General features: G+C 39.7%; 1 protein-coding gene across 1 annotated transcript in view; it reads left to right on the top strand.

Moving 5' to 3' along the window:
* CATSPERB (cation channel sperm associated auxiliary subunit beta) overlaps positions 1-21491 on the top strand; it is a 110831-nt gene that overhangs the window by 54707 nt on the left and 34633 nt on the right. Inside the window, exons 15-16 of the mRNA XM_064291860.1 lie at positions 9716-9870; positions 12111-12265. Of these exons, the coding sequence (XP_064147930.1) occupies positions 9716-9870; positions 12111-12265 (310 nt within the window). The remainder of the gene's footprint in view (positions 1-9715; positions 9871-12110; positions 12266-21491) is intronic.

Raw genomic sequence — 21491 nt, 5'->3', positions numbered from 1 at the left:
AATGAAATAAAAAACACGTGCCAAAACTTATTGAATGCAAAAAAAAAAAAAAATAGTACTAACATGGAAATTTGTAGCTATAAATGTCTACCTTAAAAAAGAAGGATCTCAAATCAATAATCTAAATTTACTCCTTGAGGAACTAGAAAAAGAAGAGCAAACTAAAGCCAAAGCTAGCAGAAGAAAAGAAATAATAATGATGAGATTGGAGACAGAGCCCTGGTAGTGCAGTGGTTAAGAGCGCAGCTGCTGACCAAAAGGTCACCAGCCTCTTCTCATAAATCCTATGGGACAGTTCTACTGCATCCTATACGGTCACTGTGAGTTGGAATCCAAGTTGATGGCAATGAGTTTTAGAGTGGAGACATACGAAATAGAGAATAGAAAAACAATGTTGTTGTTGTTAGGTGCCGTCGAGTCGGTTCCGACTCATAGTGACCCCATGCACACAACAGAACGAAACACTGCCCGGACCTGCGCCATCCTTACAATCGCTGTTGTGCTTGAGCTCATTGTTGCAGCCACTGTGTCTTGTTGAGGGTCGTCCTCTTTTCCGCCTACCCTCTACTTTGCCAAGCATAATGTCCTTCTCCAGGGACTGATCCCTCCTGACAACATGTCCAAAGTATGTAAGACGCAGTCTCGCCATCCTTGCCTCTAAGGAGCATTCTGGCCGCACTTCTTCCAAGACAGATTTGTTCGTTCTTTTGGCAGTCCATGGTATATTCAATATTCTTTGCCAACACCACCATTCAAAAGCGTCAACTCTTCTTCGGTCCCCCTTATTCATTGTCCAGCTTTCACATGCATATGATGGGATTGAAAATACCATGGCTTGGATCAGGTGCACCTTACTCTTCAGGGTGACATCTTTGCTCTTCAATGCTTTGAAGAGGTCTTTTGCAGCAGATTTGCCCTTTGCAGCAGATTTGCCCAATGCAATGCATCTTTTGATTTCTTGACTGCTGCTTCCATGGCTGTTGATTGTGGATCCAAGTAAAATGAAATCCTAGACAACCTCAATCTTTTCTCCATTTATCATGATGTTGCTCATTGGTCCAGTTGTGAGGATTTTTGTTTTCTTTACGTTGAGGTGTAATCCATACTGAAGGCTGTGGTCTTTGATCCCCATTAGTAAGTGCTTCAGGTCCTCTTCAGTTTCAGCAAGCAAGGTTGTGTCATCTGCATAAGGCAGGTTGTTAATGAGTCTTCCTCCAATCCTGATGCCCCATTCTTCTTCATATAGTCCAGCTTCTTGTATTATTTGCTCAGCATACAGATTAAATAGATATGGTGAAAGAATACAACCCTGACGCGCACCTTTCCTGACTTTAAACCAATCAGTATTGGTTTGAATAACTGCCTCTTGATCTATGTAAAGGTTCCTCGTGAGCACAATTAAGTGTTCTGGAATTCCCATTCTTTGCAGTGTTATCCATAGTTTGTTATGATCCACACAGTCGAATGCCTTTGCATAGTCAATAAAACACAGGTAAACATCCTTCTGGTATTCTCTGCTTTCAGCCAGGATCCATCTGACATCAGCAACGATATCCCTGGTTCCACGTCCTCTTCTGAAACCAGCCTGAATTTCTGGCAGTTCCCTGTTGATATACTGCTGCAGCTGTTTTTGAATGATCTTCAGCAAAATTTTGCTTGCGTGTGATATTAATGATATTGTTCTATAATTTCCACATTTGGTTGGATCACCTTTCTTGGGGTTAGGCATAAATATGGATCTCTTCCAGTCAGTTGGCCAGGAAGCTGTCTTCCGTATTTCTTGGCACAGATGAGTGAGCACGTCCAGCACTGCATCTGTTTGTTGAAACATCTCAATTGATATCCCATCAATTCCTGGATCCTTGGTTTTCGCCAATGCCTTCAGAGCAGCTTGGACTTCCTTCAGTGCCATTGGTTCCTGATCATATGCCACCTCTTGAAATGGTTGAATATTGACTAATTCTTTTTGGTATAATGACTCTGTGTATTCTTTCCATCTTGTTTTGATGCTTCCTGCATCATTTAATATTTTCCCCATGGAATCCTTCACTGTTGCAACTCGAGGCTTGAATTTTTTCTTCAGTTCTTTCAGCTTGAGAAACGCCAAGCATGTTCTTCCTCTTTGATTTTCCATCTCCAGCTCTTTGCACATGTCATTATAATACTTTACTTTGTCTTCTCGAGAGGCCCTTTGAAATCTTCTATTCAGTTCTTTTACTTCAGCAGTTCTTCCTTTTGCTTTAGCTGCTCAACACTCAAGAGCAAGTTTCAGAGTCTCCTCTGACATCCATCTTGGTCTTTTCTTTCTTTCCTTTCTTTTCAATGACTTCTTGCTTCATGGATGATGTCCTTGATGTCATTCCACAACTCATCTGGTCTTCGATCACTAGTGTTCAGTGCAGTGCATCAAATCTGTTCTTCAGATGGTCTCTAAATTCAGGTGGGATATACTCAAGGTTGTATTTTGGCTCTCACGGACTTGGTCTGATTTTCTTCAGTTTCAGCTTGAACTTGCATATGGGCAGTTGATGGTGTGTTCTACAGTCGGCCCCTGGCCTTGTTCTGACTGATGAGATTGAGCTTTTCCATCATTTCTGTCCACAGATGTAGTCAATTTGATTTCTGTGTGTTCTATCTGGCAAGGTCCATGTATATAGTCACCATTTGTGTTGGTGAAAAGAAGGTATTTGCAATGAAGAAGTCATTGGTCTTGCAAAATTCTATCATTTGATCTCTGGCATTGTTTCTACCACCAAGGCCATATTTTTCAACTACTGATCCTTCTTCTTTGTTTCCAACTTTCACATTCCAATCGCCAGTAATTATCAATGCATCTTGATTGCATGTTCGATCAATTTCAGACTGCAGCAGCTGATAAAAATCTTCTATTTCTTCATCTTTGGCCCTAGTAGTTGGTGCATAAATTTGAATAATAGTCGTATTAACTGGTCTTCCTTGTAGGTGTATGGATATTATCCTATCACTGACAGTGTTGTACTTCAGGATAGATCTTGAAACGTTCTTTTTGACAATGAATGCAACACCATTCCTCTTCGAGTTGTCATTCCCAGCATAGTAGACTATATGATTGTCTGATTCAAAATGCCCAATACCAGTCCATTTCAGCTCACTAATGCCTAGGATATCGATGTTTATGTGTTCCATTTCATTTTTGAAGATTTCCAATTTTCCTAGATTCATACTTCGTACATTCCAGGTTCCGAGTATTAATGGATGTTTGCAGCTGTTTTTTCTCATCTTGAGTCATGCCACATCAGCAAATGAAGGTCCTGAAAGCTTTACTCCATCCATGTCATTAAGGTCGACTTTACTTTGAGGAGGCAGCTCTTCCCCACTCATCTTTTGAGTGCCTTCCAACCTGGGGGGCTCATCTTCCAGCACTATATCAGACAATGTTCCGCTGCTATTCATAAGGTTTTCACTGGCTAATGCTTTTCAGAAATAGACTGTCGGGTCCTTCTTCCTAGCCTGTCTTAGTCTGGAAACTCAGCTGAAACCTGTCCTCCATGGGTGACCCTGCTGGTATCTGAATACCGGTGGCATAGCTTCCAGCATCACAGCAACACACAAGCCCCTACAGTACGACAAACTGGCAGACACGTTGGGGAGAAAAACAATAGAGAAAATCAATTAAAATATAAAGTCGATTCTTTGAAAAGATCCACAAAATTGACAAACCCTTAGCTAGATTGGCAAAGGAAAAAGGAGTACTCAAATTACCAAAATCAGAAATGAAAAAGGTGACGTAGCTATCAAGTTTATAGAAATAAAAAGGATTATAAGAGGTTATGAGCAACTGTACACCAACAAATTGAATAAACTAGATAAAATGGACTGATTTCTAGAAACACACAGACTACGAAAACTGACTCAAGAAGAAATAGAAAATCTGAATAGACCTATAACAAGTAAGGGAATTGAATGAATAATCAAAAACCTCTTAACAAAGAAAAGGACCAGACGGCTTTGCTGGTTAATTTTACCAAACATTTAAAAAAGTATTAACACCATTCCTCCTCAAACTCTTCCAAAAAACAGAAGATGTAATATTTCCTAACTCATTCTATGAGGCCAACTATACTATAATACCAAAGACAGACAGAGACACGACAAGGAAAGGAAACTGCAGGCCAATTTTCCTTATGAAGATACAAGCAATTTTTTTCAACAAAATACTGGAAAACTAAATTCAGCAGAATAGTGAAAGGATTATACACAGAACCAAGTAGAATTTTTCCCAGAAATGCAAAGCCTGTAGTCTTTACAAAAGCAGACTGCCACATCTTTCTCCTGTGGAACGTCTGATGGGCTACAAGTGCCGACTTTTAACAGCCAAGTGCTTAACCATTGCATCACCAGGGCTCCTTCAGTATAGATTACACTTCAAGACAAAGAAAACAAAAATCCTCACAATTGCGCCAGTAAAGAACATCATGAAAAATGGAGAAAATATTAACGTTATCAAGGAATTCATTTTACTTGGATCTACAGTCAACTCCCATAGAAGCAGCTGTCAAGAGATCAAATGACACATTTTATTGGGCAGAATTGCTGCAAAAGATCTCTTTAAAGTGTTGAAAAGCAAAGATGTCATTTCTGAGGACTAAGGTCCACCTGATCCAAGCCATGGTATTTTCTATCACCTCACATATATGCAAAAGCTGGGCAATGAATAAGGAAGACCAAAGGAGAATCAATGACTTTGAATTACGGTGTTGACAAAGAATATTGAATATACCATGGACTGCCAGAAAACAAAATATTCTGTCTTGGAGGAAGTACAGACAGAATGTTCCTTATAAGTGAGGATAGTGAGACTTTGTCTCACATACTTTGACTGTGTTATCAGGAGGGACCAATCCCTGGAGAAGGACATCATGCTTAGTAAAACAGAGGGTCAGCAAAAAAGAGGAAGGCCCTTAATAAGACGGATTGACACAGTGGCTGCAACAGTGGGCTCAAACAAAGCAATGACTGTGAGGATGGCACAGGACTAGACAGCACTTCTCTCTGTTGTACATGGAGTCCCTATGAATAGGACCAACTGTATGGCGCCTAGCAACAATAACAAAGAAAATGAAAGATACTCCATATTCATGGATTAAAAAAAAAAATGGATTGGAAGACTTAAAATTCCTAAATTCAATGCAAAACCTATCAAAATACCAACAGCATTTTGGCAGAAATAAGAAGACCTAAAATTCATCTGGAATTTCAAGGGACCCCAAGTAGTCAAAACAATCTTGGAAAAAAACAAAGATGGAAGACTTAAATTTTCTGGTTTTGACAATTACTAAAAAGTTACAGTAATTAAAACAGTGTGATACTGGTTTAAAAATAGTCGTACAGACCAAAGGAATAGAATAAACAGCCCAGAAATTAATCATTACATATATACTCGAACTGATTTTCAACAAAGGTGCAAAGACCATTCAATCAGGGAAAGCACAGTTGTTTAAACAATGGTGCTAGGAAAACTGGATATCCACAAAAGAATGAAGCTGGACACTTATCTGACAACGTATACAAAAATGAACTCAAAATGGATCAAAGACCTGAATTTAAGAACTAAACTATAAACTATCTGAAGAAAATATAGGGACAAATCTTCATGACCTTGGTTTGGCAAGATTTCTTAAATATGATATTGAAAGCACAGCAACAAAAGAAAAATATACTTAAATCGGACTTCATCAAAATTGAAAAACTTCTGTGCATCAAAGAACACTGTCAAGAGAGTGCAAAGACACCCCATAGAATGGAAGAAAGTTCGCAAATCATCTATCTGATAAAGGTCTAGTATCCAGATAAAGGTCTAGTATCCAGAATATATAACAACAACAAAAAAGATAACTCAATTTTTAAAATGGCAAAGGGTTGAATAGACATTTCTGCAAACAAGATATACAAATGACCAATGAGCACATGAAAAGATGTTTAATGCCTTTGTTGTTGTTAGGTGCCATCTCGAGTCTGTTCCAACTCATAGCAACCCTGTAGGACAGAGTAGAACTGCCTCGTAGGGTTTCCAAGGAGCGGCTGGTGAATATGAACTGCCACCCTCTTGGTTAGCAGCCAAGCTCTTAACCGTTATGCCACCAGAGCTCCAACTTAATTCCATTAGTCGTTAGGAAAATGCAAATCAAAACCACAGTGAGATACCACTTCACACCCACTAGGGTAGCTATTATAAAAAACAAAAAACAAACAGAAATAACAAGTATTGGTGAGAATGTGGAGAAATTAGAACCCTCGTGCATTGTTGATGGGTGTGTAAAATAGTGCAGCACTGTGCAAAACAGTTCAGTAGGTCCTTAAAAGTTACACACAGAATTATCATATGGCTCAGCAATTCCATTCTGAAGTATACACCCAAAATAATTGAAGACAGGGACTCTAACAGATCCTTGTTCACCACTGTTCACAGCAGCATCATTCACAATAACCAAAAGGTAGAAAGAAACAGCCCAGTGTCTATCCACAGAAGAGTGGAATATTATTCAGCAAAAAACAGAATAAAGTTCTGATACATGCTACACCATGGATGAACCTTGAAAACATTACATTAAGTGAAATAAGCCAGACAGAAAAGGACAAATATTGTATGATTCCAGTTATTTGAAATGTCTAGAATAGGAACAGTCATAGAAATAGAAAGTAGATTAGCGATACCAGGGATTGAGGGGAGGACAGATGGGGAGTTACTGTTAAATAGGTACAGAGTTTCTGTCTGGGGTGAGGACAGATGGGGAGTTACTGTTTAATAGGTACAGAGTTTCTGTCTGGGGTGATGACAGATGGGGAGTTACAGTTTAATAGGTACAGAGTTTCTGTCTGGGGTGATGAAAAGTTCTGAAAATAAGTAGTGGTGATGGTTATGCAACCGTGTAAATGTACTCTGTTGTTAGGTGCCATCAAGTCAATTCCAGTCCATAGGGACCCCATGTGACAGAGTAGAACTGCCCCGTAGGGTTTTCTTGGCCGTAACCTTTACAGAAGCAGGTCACCAGGTCTTTCTCCTGCTGAGTCTCGGGGTGGGTTTGAACTGCCTACCCTTTGGTTAGCAGCCTGGTGCTGTGCACCACCGCCAGAGCTCTTGTATTTAAGGCCACTGAATTGTATACTTCAAAATGGTTGAAATGGTAAATTCTATGTTATGTATAATTTACCACAAGGTCCCTAGGTGGCGGAAATAGTTTGCACTCAACTACTAACCTAAAGATTGGTGGTTCAAACCCACTCAGTGGTCCGATGGAGGAGAAGATCTGGAGATCTGCTTCCCTTGAGATTGTAGCCAAGACGACCTTATGGAGCAGTTCTAATCTGTAACACATGGGGTTGCTGTGAATCTGATTCAACTCTGTGGCAGCTAACAACAACATACTTCGCCACAATTCAAAAGGAAGATTAGGGCTGAATACTGAATACCCCTTTCCTTAACACGTTTACAAGCAGGTCAATTATGTGCCCAAGATGGGAGCAAAGTTTCATTCTAGGACCTGCAGAAGAGCTAGTTCGGCCAGTTAACATGGAAGGGTCCCTATGTGTTGAAAAATGGTGTGCATCATGTCTCAAAGGAGCCCTGGAGGCTCAGTGGTTAAGAGCTTGACTGCTAACTGAAACGTCTGTGGTTCGAACCCATTCTGCGGGAGATGGAAGTGTCAGTTGGTTTCCATAAAGATTACAGCCTTGGAAAACTCTAAGAGGCAGTTCTACTCTCTCCTGTAATGTTGCTGTGAATCGAAATAGACTGTACAGCAATGGGTTTTTTAAATAATGTCTCAGCGGTCTTTTTAAAGTTTTGGTGTTGAAAGTAAAGCTGTATATTGTTCAAGAATTTAGAAATATCTTTATTTGTCTTTAAAAAGTAATATATGATCTTTATAAAACATTTCAAAGGTTATAAAGAAATACATAGTGTGAAATTTTTTTCAAAGTCTTAGGGAAATGAGGAGTATTTAATGGTTAAAAGTTCAACTCATTAGAAAGATGTAACAACTCTAAATCTGTATGTAGCTAACAAAATGATCTCAACATATATAGAGCGAAAATTGATACAATCGTATCAATTTGATACACAAATCACGGTCATAGTGGAAGATTTTAATATAACTGTTTCAGTAATTGATACAGCAAGCACAAAAACCTTTAGAACATTGATGTAAAAATCCTAAAGAAGCAATTAGCCAACTAAATCCAGCCATATACAGCAAGGATATTATATCATGACCTTGTTGGATTTATACCAGGTTCCCATGATGATTTAGCATTAGAAAATCAATCAATGCAATACTGTTATAGATCACAGGAGGAAAATTCTATGATCATATCAATGGGTGCAGAAAAACATTTAATAAATTCAATACCAATTCAGTATTTAAAAAAATAAAAGCACCTTAAAAACTACGAATAGGAGGTAACTTCTCGGTTAAGAGTACCTAGGGAAAAATATATGTATATATATAGCCTTTACCTGATAACGTTTAATAGGAACACATTAAAAGCTTTTACTTGGTAATCAGGAACAGGACAAGTATACATACTACCATTTTAATCAAATGTTAAAAAAAAAAATTCAAAATATATGTCATTAGAATACCAAACATCCAGATTATTTCTAACAAAAGATGTGCAAAACTTCTATGAGGAAAGTTATAAAACTTAAGTGAAAAACATTAAGGAAGATTCAAACAAGAGTTAAATCATGTTCTTAGATTGGAGGACTCAATATTTTATAGATGTCAACTTAAATTGAAATATAGATTCAATGCAATCCAATGAAAATCCAAAATGTTTGTTTTGTGGAGTTTACAAGCTGATTCTAAAATTTATATGGAATGCAAAGGTCTAAAAATAACTAAGGCACTCCTGTAGAAAAACTAAGAACTTCTGCCAGATGTATTAAAAAAAAAAAACAAAAAAAACACACATTCCCGTCGAGGGTATTCCGACTCATAGCCACCCTATAGGACAAATAAAACTGCCCCATAGGGTTTCCAAGGAGCAGCTGGTGGATTTGAACTGCTGACCTTTTGGTTAGCAGCTGTAGCTCTTAACCCCTGCACCACCAGGATTCCAAGTCTTCTTATGAAGCCACAGTAATTAAGACAATATGGTATTTATGCAGAACTAGACAGATTGACCAATGGAACAGAATAGAATATTCACGTAGGTCAATAGAACAGACCTATATATATGTGGGCACTCATGCCAAAGATGGTACTATAAAGCAGTGTAGTGTTAATTGGTATCTGTATGGTAAAAAGTGCAATCGCACTCTGTAGCAGAGGCAGCTAATGAGCCAGGGGTCTCTAATAGTAAGTCCCTTCCCATCCTGGGGGTTGTTTTCTCATTGCCTTCTTCCTATTCAGGAATCTGATTTGCTGGTATTAGGAAGAGAAACCACCGCCATGGAAAGCTAACCTCTTTTTCTCTAGACTTCTTAAGTAAGCATCCCCTCACTCTGATTTGTCCTTCACCCACTTCAGCGAATAGGTTCTGTAGTGAAACAGAAGCCTGGAAAAAGGCTTTCCAGGGACTCGACAAAGACTAACAGGTATTTTACTAATTCAGGGGTCTTAGAGCCTACTCCCACCCCTTAGCCAAAGTGAAGGAATTTTTACTAGGTATAGTATTAAAAGTTTTCTAGTCGTATTATATCAATATCAAGAGACTTCTGTTTATCTCCTAATAGGATTAAAAACATATAGCGAAATTGGATCTGTTACTCATAAAATTTTTACATTATACTATGATCACTTGGGATTCATACATAAGCTGACCCCAGATCATTTTGAAGCAGATGAGTTAATATCAGCCGTTGGAAATTCTAAAGCTATTTTTGCGGAGGTCAGTGAGATAATGCATTGAAACCGTTTGTCTTGTTTTAAGAATAAATGCTGCATTCTATATACAGAATAATGGGGATACTTTCTTTGGGACAAGATCTTACTAAGGCTCTTTGCTCTACTTAAGGAAAAACCTCCATATACCACGAAGCACCTCCAACATCTTCTTCCAAGTCCCATCCAGGGTTATATAGATTTAATTTCACCCAGCATATCTTCATGCAAATACCTGCATAGCAATACACCACCAAACAATCTAATTGGGGTCTGTTACTCCCAATCCAGGTCCATGGTGGGTTTGATTCTCTGCCTTCTAAGACTGGCCTTGGAACATGAGTTCTGTGTTTCCCACTGCTCTACTTTTCCTGTTTCCTATTAACCCTGCCTCGAAGTTCTTTCCTCTACTAATGCTAACATAAAAAAGAGTTATTATCTTCTTGACAGATGGTACTAGATACAGATTCTTATTATAACAAATTTAATGTATGATGTTCCACTTCTGAAGGGATATATGCCTAAGACCTCATTATTGGGTGCATAACATTCATGAAAATTAATATGCAACAGTACATCGGCAAAGACTCATATAAATAGATTTCCTGCAAGGGAATGAGTTATAATACAACCTGCCCTTTCGCTTAGGGGAAACAGAACAAAGAATGAACCTAGTTTTAAACAATCATTCCAATATTACCAGATAAGACTGGTTGAGAGGATGACGTTTTAGCTCTCCCTGCCTGAGACACATGCAGACAGTGAGGGGTGGGTACTCCCTTGTGAGAGTAAGATGCGTATGCCTGAATCTATAGTGGAGATTCTGCACAAATACAAAGTGAGTGAGGCAAGAAGGAGGGTAGAATGAACCAAAAAAGCAGTTACCTCCACTCTCCACTGACCTCACAATTTGTAGAAAATGTCTTGGTTCTCTTCTGTAAAATTTGAATTACTGAAATCAAAAGTGCACAGGGGCTTTCATACTGAGGATGAATTCAAGGAGCTGACAGACAACATCACCCGCCCCTTCCCAAACAAACCACACACACTCCTCTCTGGATAAAAAGAATTGCTGACCTCTACATCTTTTTCTTTGTGCCGGGCACTGTTGTGAGCTCTTAATTGTTACAACAACTTTTATCCCTGTTTACTTATGAAGAAAGTGAGGCACAGAGAGGCTAAAAAATTCACCTAAAATTACACAGTTCGTAAGCTAGGAAATGAGGCATCTATCCCAGGCAAACAGCTCCAAAGCCTGTGCTTTTAGCCACTGTACTGCTTTTCACTGGGTTGGCATGTACTTTTCATGGGATGCTCTTCCCAACCCCCCACCCCCGGCTAGAATTCTAAGTAATTTTCCACCTTTTCAGTAATTTTCAAGAGTCTTTAAGCCTTCCGTACTGCCCTACATATATTCTCCTTGCATCTCCTCCCCACGCAAGTCACTTCTCAATGGGTTCTGAAATTTAAAAGACTAGGAAAAAAGCCATGGTAGAAAATGAGTCTTGAAGGCACTATTTAATGGCTGTGCTCCCAACCAGTCTGCATTATCTAGCACCCACTCCTCATCTCATAGCAACAAGGACAACCCCCTCATCCCCTTTGGAGATGGTACTCACCTCTCTTCCCCATCCTATAAGTTCCCAAAGCTGGACAGGACCAGAATAGGAGAAGGGTGAGTTGAAAAGAAGACACATGGGTCAGAAATCTAGGCCCAAACTGCCTGTGTTGAGCACAAGAGAAAGCCTTGTGGATCAGAGGAAATGAGAAAGAAATATGCAACCTGACTCAGGAGTGTTAGACAGTAACACGTAGAGTTGCCAACATGAGATTATGGACAGCAGCTATCAAGTGAGGAGAGGTACTTCACAACCCCTTTCCTAAACAGAACTCCAAATAAGAACGTAGTTCTAGAATCTGTACCTCCAGACTTCTGCCCCAACACAGGTAACTGGGGGTGGCTGGAGGTGTCAAGCCTCCATACATCCTTCCACTCCAGTCTTCAAAGAGCACAAGAATCTTATCCTGAGGCTTAGTCATTAGAATTTCTTTTTCTCCTCTACACGAAAATATATTTTCCCTTGCAAATATATGGATATTCAAACAGAACAGTTTGGAATATTACTCCAATTGATAAGGAAAACAGTAGTGTTTTGATGTGAACTGGAAACAGATCTGCTATTTGCATTTTGTCATAATTGAATATAAAATAGCTTAAATATAATATTTCCTTTTTTCATATTCCAGAATCTTGATATGGGCTTTGAGACTGCACTTGCTCCACAGTTTATCTCCTTAAATGAAATGATTTTTTATGCATATGTACCTCCGAATGAACCTACAGCAACTATACACACCAAGCAATTCAACAATATCCACTCTGGAAAAGTGATACACCACGGGTAGTTAGTGATTTGCCTCACACTTATTTAAATTGCACACTGATTTGTAGATTCTAAGTTTTGACCCCATCTTTTTCTAGTAATTTTCTTGTTCAAATTGAGTAAATCTTTTTTTTTTTCCTTGCCATCTGCAAGGCGAAATACGTTATAGACTCCAAGTTGTCCAGCACAATGCTCCAATTTTAAAAACGTCTGTATCAGCACCATCGGACAAAGTTATTGAAATTTGTGTTTGTCATATTGGGATCAAACTTGTCTGGGCCACACTGGATGCTGCTTATCCATACTGTTTACCCACAGGGCAATTCTCATATGTTTAGAGACAAACAAATCTAACCTAGTGGGGCCCATCTTGCATGGAATGTTTTGTGACAGATGTCTTAGTTACCTTGCTAGAAGAGAAATACCACAAGTGGATGGCTTTAACAAAGAGAAATTTATTCCCTCACAGTCTAGGAGGCTAGAAGTCCAAATTCAGTGTGCCAGCTCCAGGGGAAGGCCTTCTGTTTGTCTTGGCTCTGGGAGAAGGTCCTTGTCATCAATCTTCCCTGGTCAAGGAGCTTCTCAGTGCAGAGACTCCAGGTCCAAAGGACGCATTATTCTCTTGGCTCTTGTATCTTGGTGGTGGTATGAGGTCCCCCAGAATTTTCTTTGACATGCATAATTCCACCAGCAGTCTCTTCAAGCCAATCTAGGCTTTTATGATTAGGCACTTCAAAATTCTTTCAGCCTCTATCCATTCACTGTTTCAAAAACAGTCCATATCTGAGGTATCTGTTAGAGCAGCACCCCACTGTTGGTACCAAACTCTGTCTTAGTTATCTAGTGCGACTATAACAGATAACTTTAACAAAGAGAAATTTATTCTCTCATAGTCTAAGAGGCTAGAAGTCTGAATTCAGGGTACCAGCTCCAGGTGAGGGCTTTCTATTTTTTTCTTTTTCCTGTGAAATCAAGAATACAAGTTATCTGCTTCCAAAGTACAATGGTGGAATAGCTACCAACTAGGCATTTCCATTACCAATAGGAGAAATTGAAGGGAAAGAAAGGATAACAGGCACCAAACAAGTTAGGAAAGCACATTAGATTAGCCCTCAAGCCTTGAAAATAATCCTCTGTTCTCAGAGACCATTTAGACCATGGCCCTTCCTTGAGACTATAGGTGTTGGCCATACTCTCTAGGATTCTGAATGGAGGCCCCTCTGCCCTGGGCTTCAGCTCCTCCTTCTAGACTCACTGGAACAGCAACTCTCATCCCTCAACTATGAGCAGCCCAATTCCCCTAGTCCATCTGTATTGTGACTCCACCCTTTGAGACTGAGGCAGCTTGGCTTCCTGTGTTCCTTGCCTCTTCAGCTTCTGCTTCCTGGTTCCTTGGCCTCTTGGCTCTTTGGGCCTCATCACCTGCATCTGCCCTGCTGGGCGAATGTTCCAAAGCTCTTTAGCTTCACTGATAAGTGCCTGGAGGCACTCCACTCCACTGGTAAACTTTGGCCTGAAGGCACTTAGCTCTCTTGATCCGTGGATCAGTAAGCTAGCTCCACCAGTAAGTCCCCTGAAGCACACCACTCCCCTAGGAAGCCTCCTGTGCAAAGGCACTCAGCTTTCTCGCTCCATGGGTCAGCTCCAGAGCTGCCTGGCACCAGTCTCCTGGTTCTGCTGCTGCTGTTTCTCTGCTGCTGCCATTTTCTCTTGCTACTTCTCACAGTCTGTGCCATCTCCAGTGTAACAGCTCTCCTCACTTCCTTTTGAGTCCTCACCAGAATTGTCTTTCATGTCCGTAATTCCATAATTCTACCAAATGAAGAATTCTTGGGAATGCTTACTTCTACCAAGATCAACAAGAGCCAATGACCTTAAAGCTACCTTTAAACCCTGAAAACTCTATTTTAAGAACACTGTCATGAATTGTGTCCCCCCAAAATGTGTGTCAACTTCACTAGGTCATGATCCCCAGTATTTTGAGAATTTGTGATAGTGTGATTGTCCACCAATTTGTCATCTGATGTGATTTTCCTATGTATTGTGAATCCTACCTCTTTGATTTTAATGAGGTAGGATTAGTGGCAGTTATGTTAATGAGGCAAGATTAGGTTGTGTCTTAAATCAATCTCTCTTGAGATATAAAAGAGAGAAGTGAACAGAGAGACATGAGGGCCTCGTATCACCAAGAAACAAGAGCCAAGAGAATAACATCTCCTTTGAACGTGGGATCCCTGTGCTGAAAAGCTCCTCAATCAGGGATGATTGATGACAAGGACCTTCCCCCAGGGCTGACAGAGAGAGAAAACCTTCGCCTGGGGCTGGCACCCTGAATTCAGATGTCTAGCCTCCTAGACTGTGAGAGAATGCATTTCTCTTTGTTAAAGCCATCCACTTGTGGTATTTCTGTTATAGGAACACTAGGTAACTTAGACAAACACTATGAATTATTTAACTCCAAAAGTCTAACAACAAGAAACGGGAAAATTTTCAGGTTGTAAGAAACTCACCCAGTCTCAAATGTGTTGGAACATTCCAGCAGGTCGAAATCTGTGTATTATTGTATGTATTTGGCCATCAATATCTTGTCCCATAGCCAACGACTCTGTGTACCATGAGGCAGCTCACTCAGAGGCAGAGATGAAGATGGGAATCAGACATAATATAATAAATGCTGTCAGTATATTTTTCTCCACAAGAATTGTGGAACGTTCTATCTCTAGGAAAAGTATCAGTGACCTCTAGAATTATTTTTTGTTTCGATAGCTTCTATATGTGTGACACACCAGATCAGTTGGTGTTTATATACGTATCTTCTTGTAGAAAACTTACAGAACCTCTTTTTAAAAGACTAAGAGATTATCAATATCTTCTCTGTGTTAAGATGACTTTCTTAGAATACAATTATTTTTTGAAAGTATATGATAATTCTTCTAAGGGTCAGAATATTTGAAAATGGGAACAGCCCATTCTGTGATCAGATTCAATAACAGAAGCTTTGCTCTATTTGCAAATGGGCAAATAGGGAACAGGCAGCTCCAACACATGAAAAAGAAGCCCTGGTCATGCAATGGTTAATTTCTCAGCTGCTGACCTAATTATTGGTGGCTGGAACCCACCAACCACTCCATGGGAGAAAAGACCTGGCAATCTGCTCCAATAAAGGGTAAAAAAAAAAGAAAAAGAAAAGCTCAACCCCCTTGCCAGCAAGTCTATTCTGACTCATAGTGACCCTATAGGACAGAGTGAGTAGAACTGCCCCCATAGGGTTCCCAAGAATGTAATTTTTATGGAAGCAGACTGCCGCATCTTTCTCTCACAGAGCAACTTGTGGATTCGAACTGCTAAACTTCCGGTTAGCAGCCAAGCACTTAATCACTGCACCACCACAGCTCTCCCTGTAAAGATTACAGCCTGGGAAACCCTATGGGCAATTCTACACTATCATATAGGGTAGCCATGCGTAGGGATAGATTCAACATCACACAAGAAAAACAACAGCAAATGCAGGAAATGGCAAAGAGCAGGATCAGAGAACTGGAACGCAAGCAGGACTTTAGGTGGGAAGTCAAAGATTTGGGAGCCCAGAGTTAAGAGGTCAGCAATAGGCCAAAGGCAGATATCTAGGTAGTAGAGACTCAAGCCAGGGGGAGGGAGATATTCGTTCATTTATTCCACAAATAGTTATTTAACACTTACTTTTTTTACACACAAGGCACAGAAGGACAGGTATTCTATGATCTCACTTACATAAAATATCTAGAATAGGCAAGTATAAAGAGACCAAAGGTTATTAGTGGTTACCAGGGGTGGGCAGGAGGGAGAGAGAAAGAAGGATTGAATACTTAGGAGACATTGGGGCTCTGTAAGGGTGATGGTATAATTTGGGAACGGCTAAGGGTGATGGTTGAACATCATGATGAACATAATTAATGCCACTGACCTGTACATGTGAAATTGTTGAAATTCCAAATGTTCTGTCATGTATATATTTACTACAGTTTAAAAAAAGAAAAGGTAACATATGCTTGTCCAAAAGTTTAAAGGTAAAAAAAAAAAAATTCTTTTCGAGCTTGGGAATTTTTAGGCTTCACAGATGTTATGGATTTAGTCCCTAAACTCATTTGAGAGCAGACTTCTGCTTACAAATTCACTCTAAAGACTTCTTTTTATCCCTTTTCCATCCAGAGCCAAGGGAATGGGATCCCCATACTTCTGGAATAATTCCCAAAAGTATTGTTCATTGAAGCTCCAGGCCTTATGTGATGATGGTGATTGCCTCATTTGGTAGCATGCTGTTCACTGCATATGTGTCTAATCTATCTCCACTCTTTGTATTTCTCAGGAATGTGTCAAATTCTAGTGCCTATATCCCTCAAAAAGGAGCCCTGGTAGCAGAGTGATTAAGAACTCGGCTGCTAACTGAAAGGTCAGCGATTCAAGCCCATCAGCCTCTCCTCAGGAGAAAGGTGTGGCAATCTGCTTCCATAAAGATTACAGCCTTGGAAACCCCATGGGGCAGTTTTACTCTGTCCTATTATAGGGTAATTATGAGTTGGAATCAACTCGAAGGCAATGGGTTGTTAATGGGTATGTCCCTCAAACTCCAAAAGGCGTATTTCAATTTATAATTCCCTTGAAGCTCTTCTTAGCTTAACATGAAAGAGGTGCACTTTCTTTTCCTTCTCCACGTAGGGTGGAGCAGAGATGAGAGGTAAAATGCAAAGCACACCAATGATTTCTGTCTTCTTTAAAAGAAACTCTTAAACTTTCATTTATCTTAAATGACCTAGCTTTATTTTAGAATACCACTCTGTCTACAACATGGAGAATGAGTTGGAGGGTAACAACTGTGGGTACACATAGATCAGTTAGAAGGCTTTTGCAGTACTCTAGGTTAAAATGTGTAGTGCTTTGGTCCAGAATGACTTTTGTTGAGCTGACTTTCCATCAGCAACATGAATCAGCTATTTGTACCATTGTGGCAGACGGGTTTGGTAAAGATTTTTCTAATTCTACTACATCATATGAGGGAATTAATGCTCTTAAAAATGACCATCCCCAACCTGGCTGTTCTGCTATGGGATTTTCATATACTTCCCTTTTGCTTATTGAAATTAGTTTGATATCATTCAACCAGTGTTGACTAGTTTTGGGAATAAATGTCAAAGAAGACACACTTTGATTCTAAAGTACATTGCCCTTGCATTCTCCACCCATATACACACAGAATAGTCCATGCATAAGGACTGTCCCTAGGAAAGGGGTTACTTAAACCACTGTTATTAGATCCTCCACATAAGAACCTAAGAGGCACAAATAACAGTATTGGTACAAGACGCAGGAATAGAAAAATGTACGTGCATTAGCCATGTCTCCACTAGATTATTATTACATATTTGAAGTCTTCCAAACTTATGTCCTAACTTAGTATAACTATCAGAATAGGGATTCCTCTAAATAGAATTATTTTATTTGGCATATTTAGGATATACTTCGCTTAAGGTTGTTAAACAATCCATGGTGTTTTCAATCACTTCATATGCATATGAAAGCTGGACGATGAATAAGGAGGGCCAAAGAATTGACACCTTTGAATTGTAGTGTTAATGAAGAATATTGAATATACCATGGATCGCCAAAAGAATGAACAAATCTGTCTTGGAAGGAGTATAACCAAATGCTCCTTAGGAACAAGGACGGCGAGAGTACGTCTCACATACTTTGGACATGTTATCGGGAAGGACCAGGCCCTGGAGAAGGACATCATGCTTGGAAAAGTAGAGGGTCAGCGAAAAAGAGGTAGACCCTCAACGAGATGGATTGACACAGTGGCTGCAACAATAGGATCAAGCATAACGATTGTGAGGATGGTGTAGGACCAGGCAGTCTTTCATTCTGCTGTACATAGGGCCGCGTGAGTTGGAAGTGACGGCATCTAACCACAACAACAAACAATCCTGAAACCAATGATCATAATAGCTAGGTGATTCAGAATAGTATTCAATAAAATATAGTCCTAATTCTCCTTCCTGTACGTAGGGAACTTGGAGGTTAACTGCCTTTGCTCCTTTACAATCTATAACTATGTGTTGTATACCTGTGAGATTGAAGCAAGGAATATTTGGATGAAAAGGCATGTTAGGGGAATGCCACAATTTAATACTTACTGCTCACTTTAGAGTAAAACTAGAATTTGTTGTTGGTGAAGGGATAACATGATAGTTTAATACCGGAAAAACTAAAGGATCTGAATTGTCTTGTACAGATTTAAGATTATGATGACCTACCCAACAACCAGTTAAATTCCCTGCACAAGCAACTGATTGAGCTAATTTTATTAATGCATTTTCTCCCTAGGTTAAAATTAAGGTACATATGGAGAAGATTAGAGTTATCTTAATTAAACCCATAATAATAGACAATGAATAAAATACAAAGACTATCGGGATTATTGCTATGATTAAACAGACTAAACCACAAACCTCAACTTAATGTATTCAACAGTCCCATTTTCAATATACAATGATTGCAATAGAAAATAAAGTAAGTTAGTAGACCAAAAAAAAAGAAACAAACCCATTGCCGTTGAGTCGATTCCAACTCATGGTGACCCCACGAGACAGAGTAGAACTGCCCTGTAGGGTTTCCAAGGAGTGCCTGGTGGATTTGAACTGCCCACCTTTTGGTTAGCAGCGAAACTCTTGACCAATACACTATAAGCCCTACTAATTCAGCCAAATGGATTTTCTGGTATAGGTTAGAGGGAACGTTCAACCTTTGGTGGAGAACAATTAGTGGTGGTCTGTGGGCGATGTTTAAACTTCAGCTTTAGTCTTTCTGCTGGTTCAACCCCTGATGTGTCTGTCAGTTTGTCATACCGTGGGGGCTTGCACATTGCTGTGATGCTGGAAGCTATGCCACCGGTATTCAGCTACCAGCAGGGTCACCCATGGAGGGCAGGTTTTAGCTGAGCTTCCAGACTAAGACAGGCTAGGAAGAAGGACCTGACAGTATACTTCTGAAAAGAATTATCCAGTGAAAACCTTATGAATAGCAGCAGAACGTAGTCTGATATGGTGCTGAAAGATGAGCCGCCTGGTTGGAAGGCACTCATAAGACTACTGGGGAAGAGCTGCCTTCTCAAAGAGGGGTCAACCTTAATGGCATGGATGGAGTAAAGCTTTCGGGATCTTCATTTGCTGATGTGGCACGACTCAAAATGAGAAGAAACAGCTGCAAACATCCATTAATAATCAGAACCTGGAACGTACAAAGTATGAATCTAGGAAAATTGGAAATCATCAAAAATGAAATGGAATGCATAAACATTGATATCCTAGGCATTAGTGAGCAGAAATGGATTGCTATTGGCCATTTTGAATTGGGCAATCATATAGTCTACTATGCCGGGAAGGACAACTTGAAGAGGAATGGTGTTGCAAATGTCAAAAAATGTCAAAAAGAACATTTCAAGACCTATGCCAAAGTACAGTGCTGTCAGTGATAGGATAATATCCATACACCTACAAGGAAGACCAGTTAATACAACTATTATTCAAATTTATGCGCCAACCACTAAGGCCAAAGATGAAGAAACTGAAGATTTTTATCAGCTTCTGCAGTCTGAATTGATTGAACCTGCAATCAGGATGCATTGATAATTACTGGTGATTGGAATGAGAAAGTTGGAAACAAAGAAGGATCAGTAGTTAGAAAATATGGCCTTGGTGATAGAAACAATGCTGGAGACCAAATGACAGAATTTTACAAGACCAACGACTTCTTCATTGCAAATACCTTTTTTTGCCCACATAAATGACGACTGTATACATGGACTTCACCAGATGGACTACACAGGAGTGAAATCGACTACATCTGTGGAAACAGACAACGTAAAAGCTCAATATCATCAGTCAGAACAAGACCAGGGGCCGACTGTGGAACAGACCATCAATGACTCATATGCAAGTTCAAGTTGAAACTGAAGAAAATTAGAGCAAGTCCATGAGAGCCAAAATACAACCTTGAGTATATCCCACCTGATTTTAGAAAGCATCTCAAGAATAGATTTCATGCATTGAACACTAATAACCAAGGACCAGACGAGTTGTGGAATGACATCAAGGACATCATACATGAAGAAAGCAAGAGCTCATTGAAAAGACAGGAAAGAAGGGAAAGACCAAGATGGATGTCAGACGAGACTCTGAAACTTGCTCTTGAACGTCAAGCAGCTAACACAAAAGGAAGAAATGATGAAGTAAAAGAACTAAACAGGAGATGTCAAGGGGCAGCTCAAGAAGAAAAAGTATTATTATAATGACATGTGCAAAGAGCTGGAGATAGAAAACCAAAGGCGGAGAACATGCTCGGTGTTTTTCAAGCTAAAAGAACTGAAGAAAAAATTCAAGCCTTGAGTTGCAATATTGAAGGATTCTATGGGGGAAATATTAAACGATGCAGGAAACATCAAGAGAAGATGGAAGAAATACACAGAGTCATTATACCAAAAATAATTAGTTGACATTCAGACACTACCAGAAGGATGTTTACCTGTGTTTTATTGACTATGCAAAGGCATTCCACTGTGTGGATCATAACAAATTATGGATAACATTGAGAAGAATGGGGATTCCAGAACACTTAATTGTGCTCGTGAGGAACCTATACATAGATCAAAAGGCAGTTATTCACACAGAACAAGGGGATACTGCGTGATTTAAAGTCAGGAAAGGTGTGCATCAGGGTTGTATAGCTGTACCATCAGTATGCTGAGCAAATAATCTGAGAATCTGGACTATATGAAGAAGAACAGGGAATCAAGATTGGTGGAAGGCTCATTAACAACCTGCGTTATGCAGATGACACAACCTTGCTTGCTGAAAGTGAGGAGGACCTGAAGCACTTACTGATGAAGATCAAAGGCCACAGCCTTCAGTATGGAATACACCTCAACATAAAGAAAACAAAAATCTTCACAACTGGGCCAATAAGCCACATCATGATAAACAGAGAAAAGATTGAAGTTCTCAAGAATTTCATTTTACTTGGATCCACAATCAACACCCATGGAAGCATCGGTCAAGAAATCAAGACACATTGCATTTGGCACATCACTGCAAAGGCTCTCTTCTTTGAAGTGTCAAAGAGCAAAGATGTCACCTTGAAGACTAATGTGTGCTTGACCCAAGCCATGGTATTTTCAATCACATCATATTCATGTGAAAGAAAGGTGGACGTT

The sequence above is a fragment of the Loxodonta africana genome, chromosome 10 (genome assembly GCF_030014295.1).
Source record: "Loxodonta africana isolate mLoxAfr1 chromosome 10, mLoxAfr1.hap2, whole genome shotgun sequence".
Classification (NCBI taxonomy): Eukaryota; Metazoa; Chordata; class Mammalia; order Proboscidea; family Elephantidae; genus Loxodonta; species Loxodonta africana.
The sequence above is the reverse complement of the archived record's forward strand: the minus strand, read 5'-3'. Positions and strand labels throughout refer to the sequence as shown.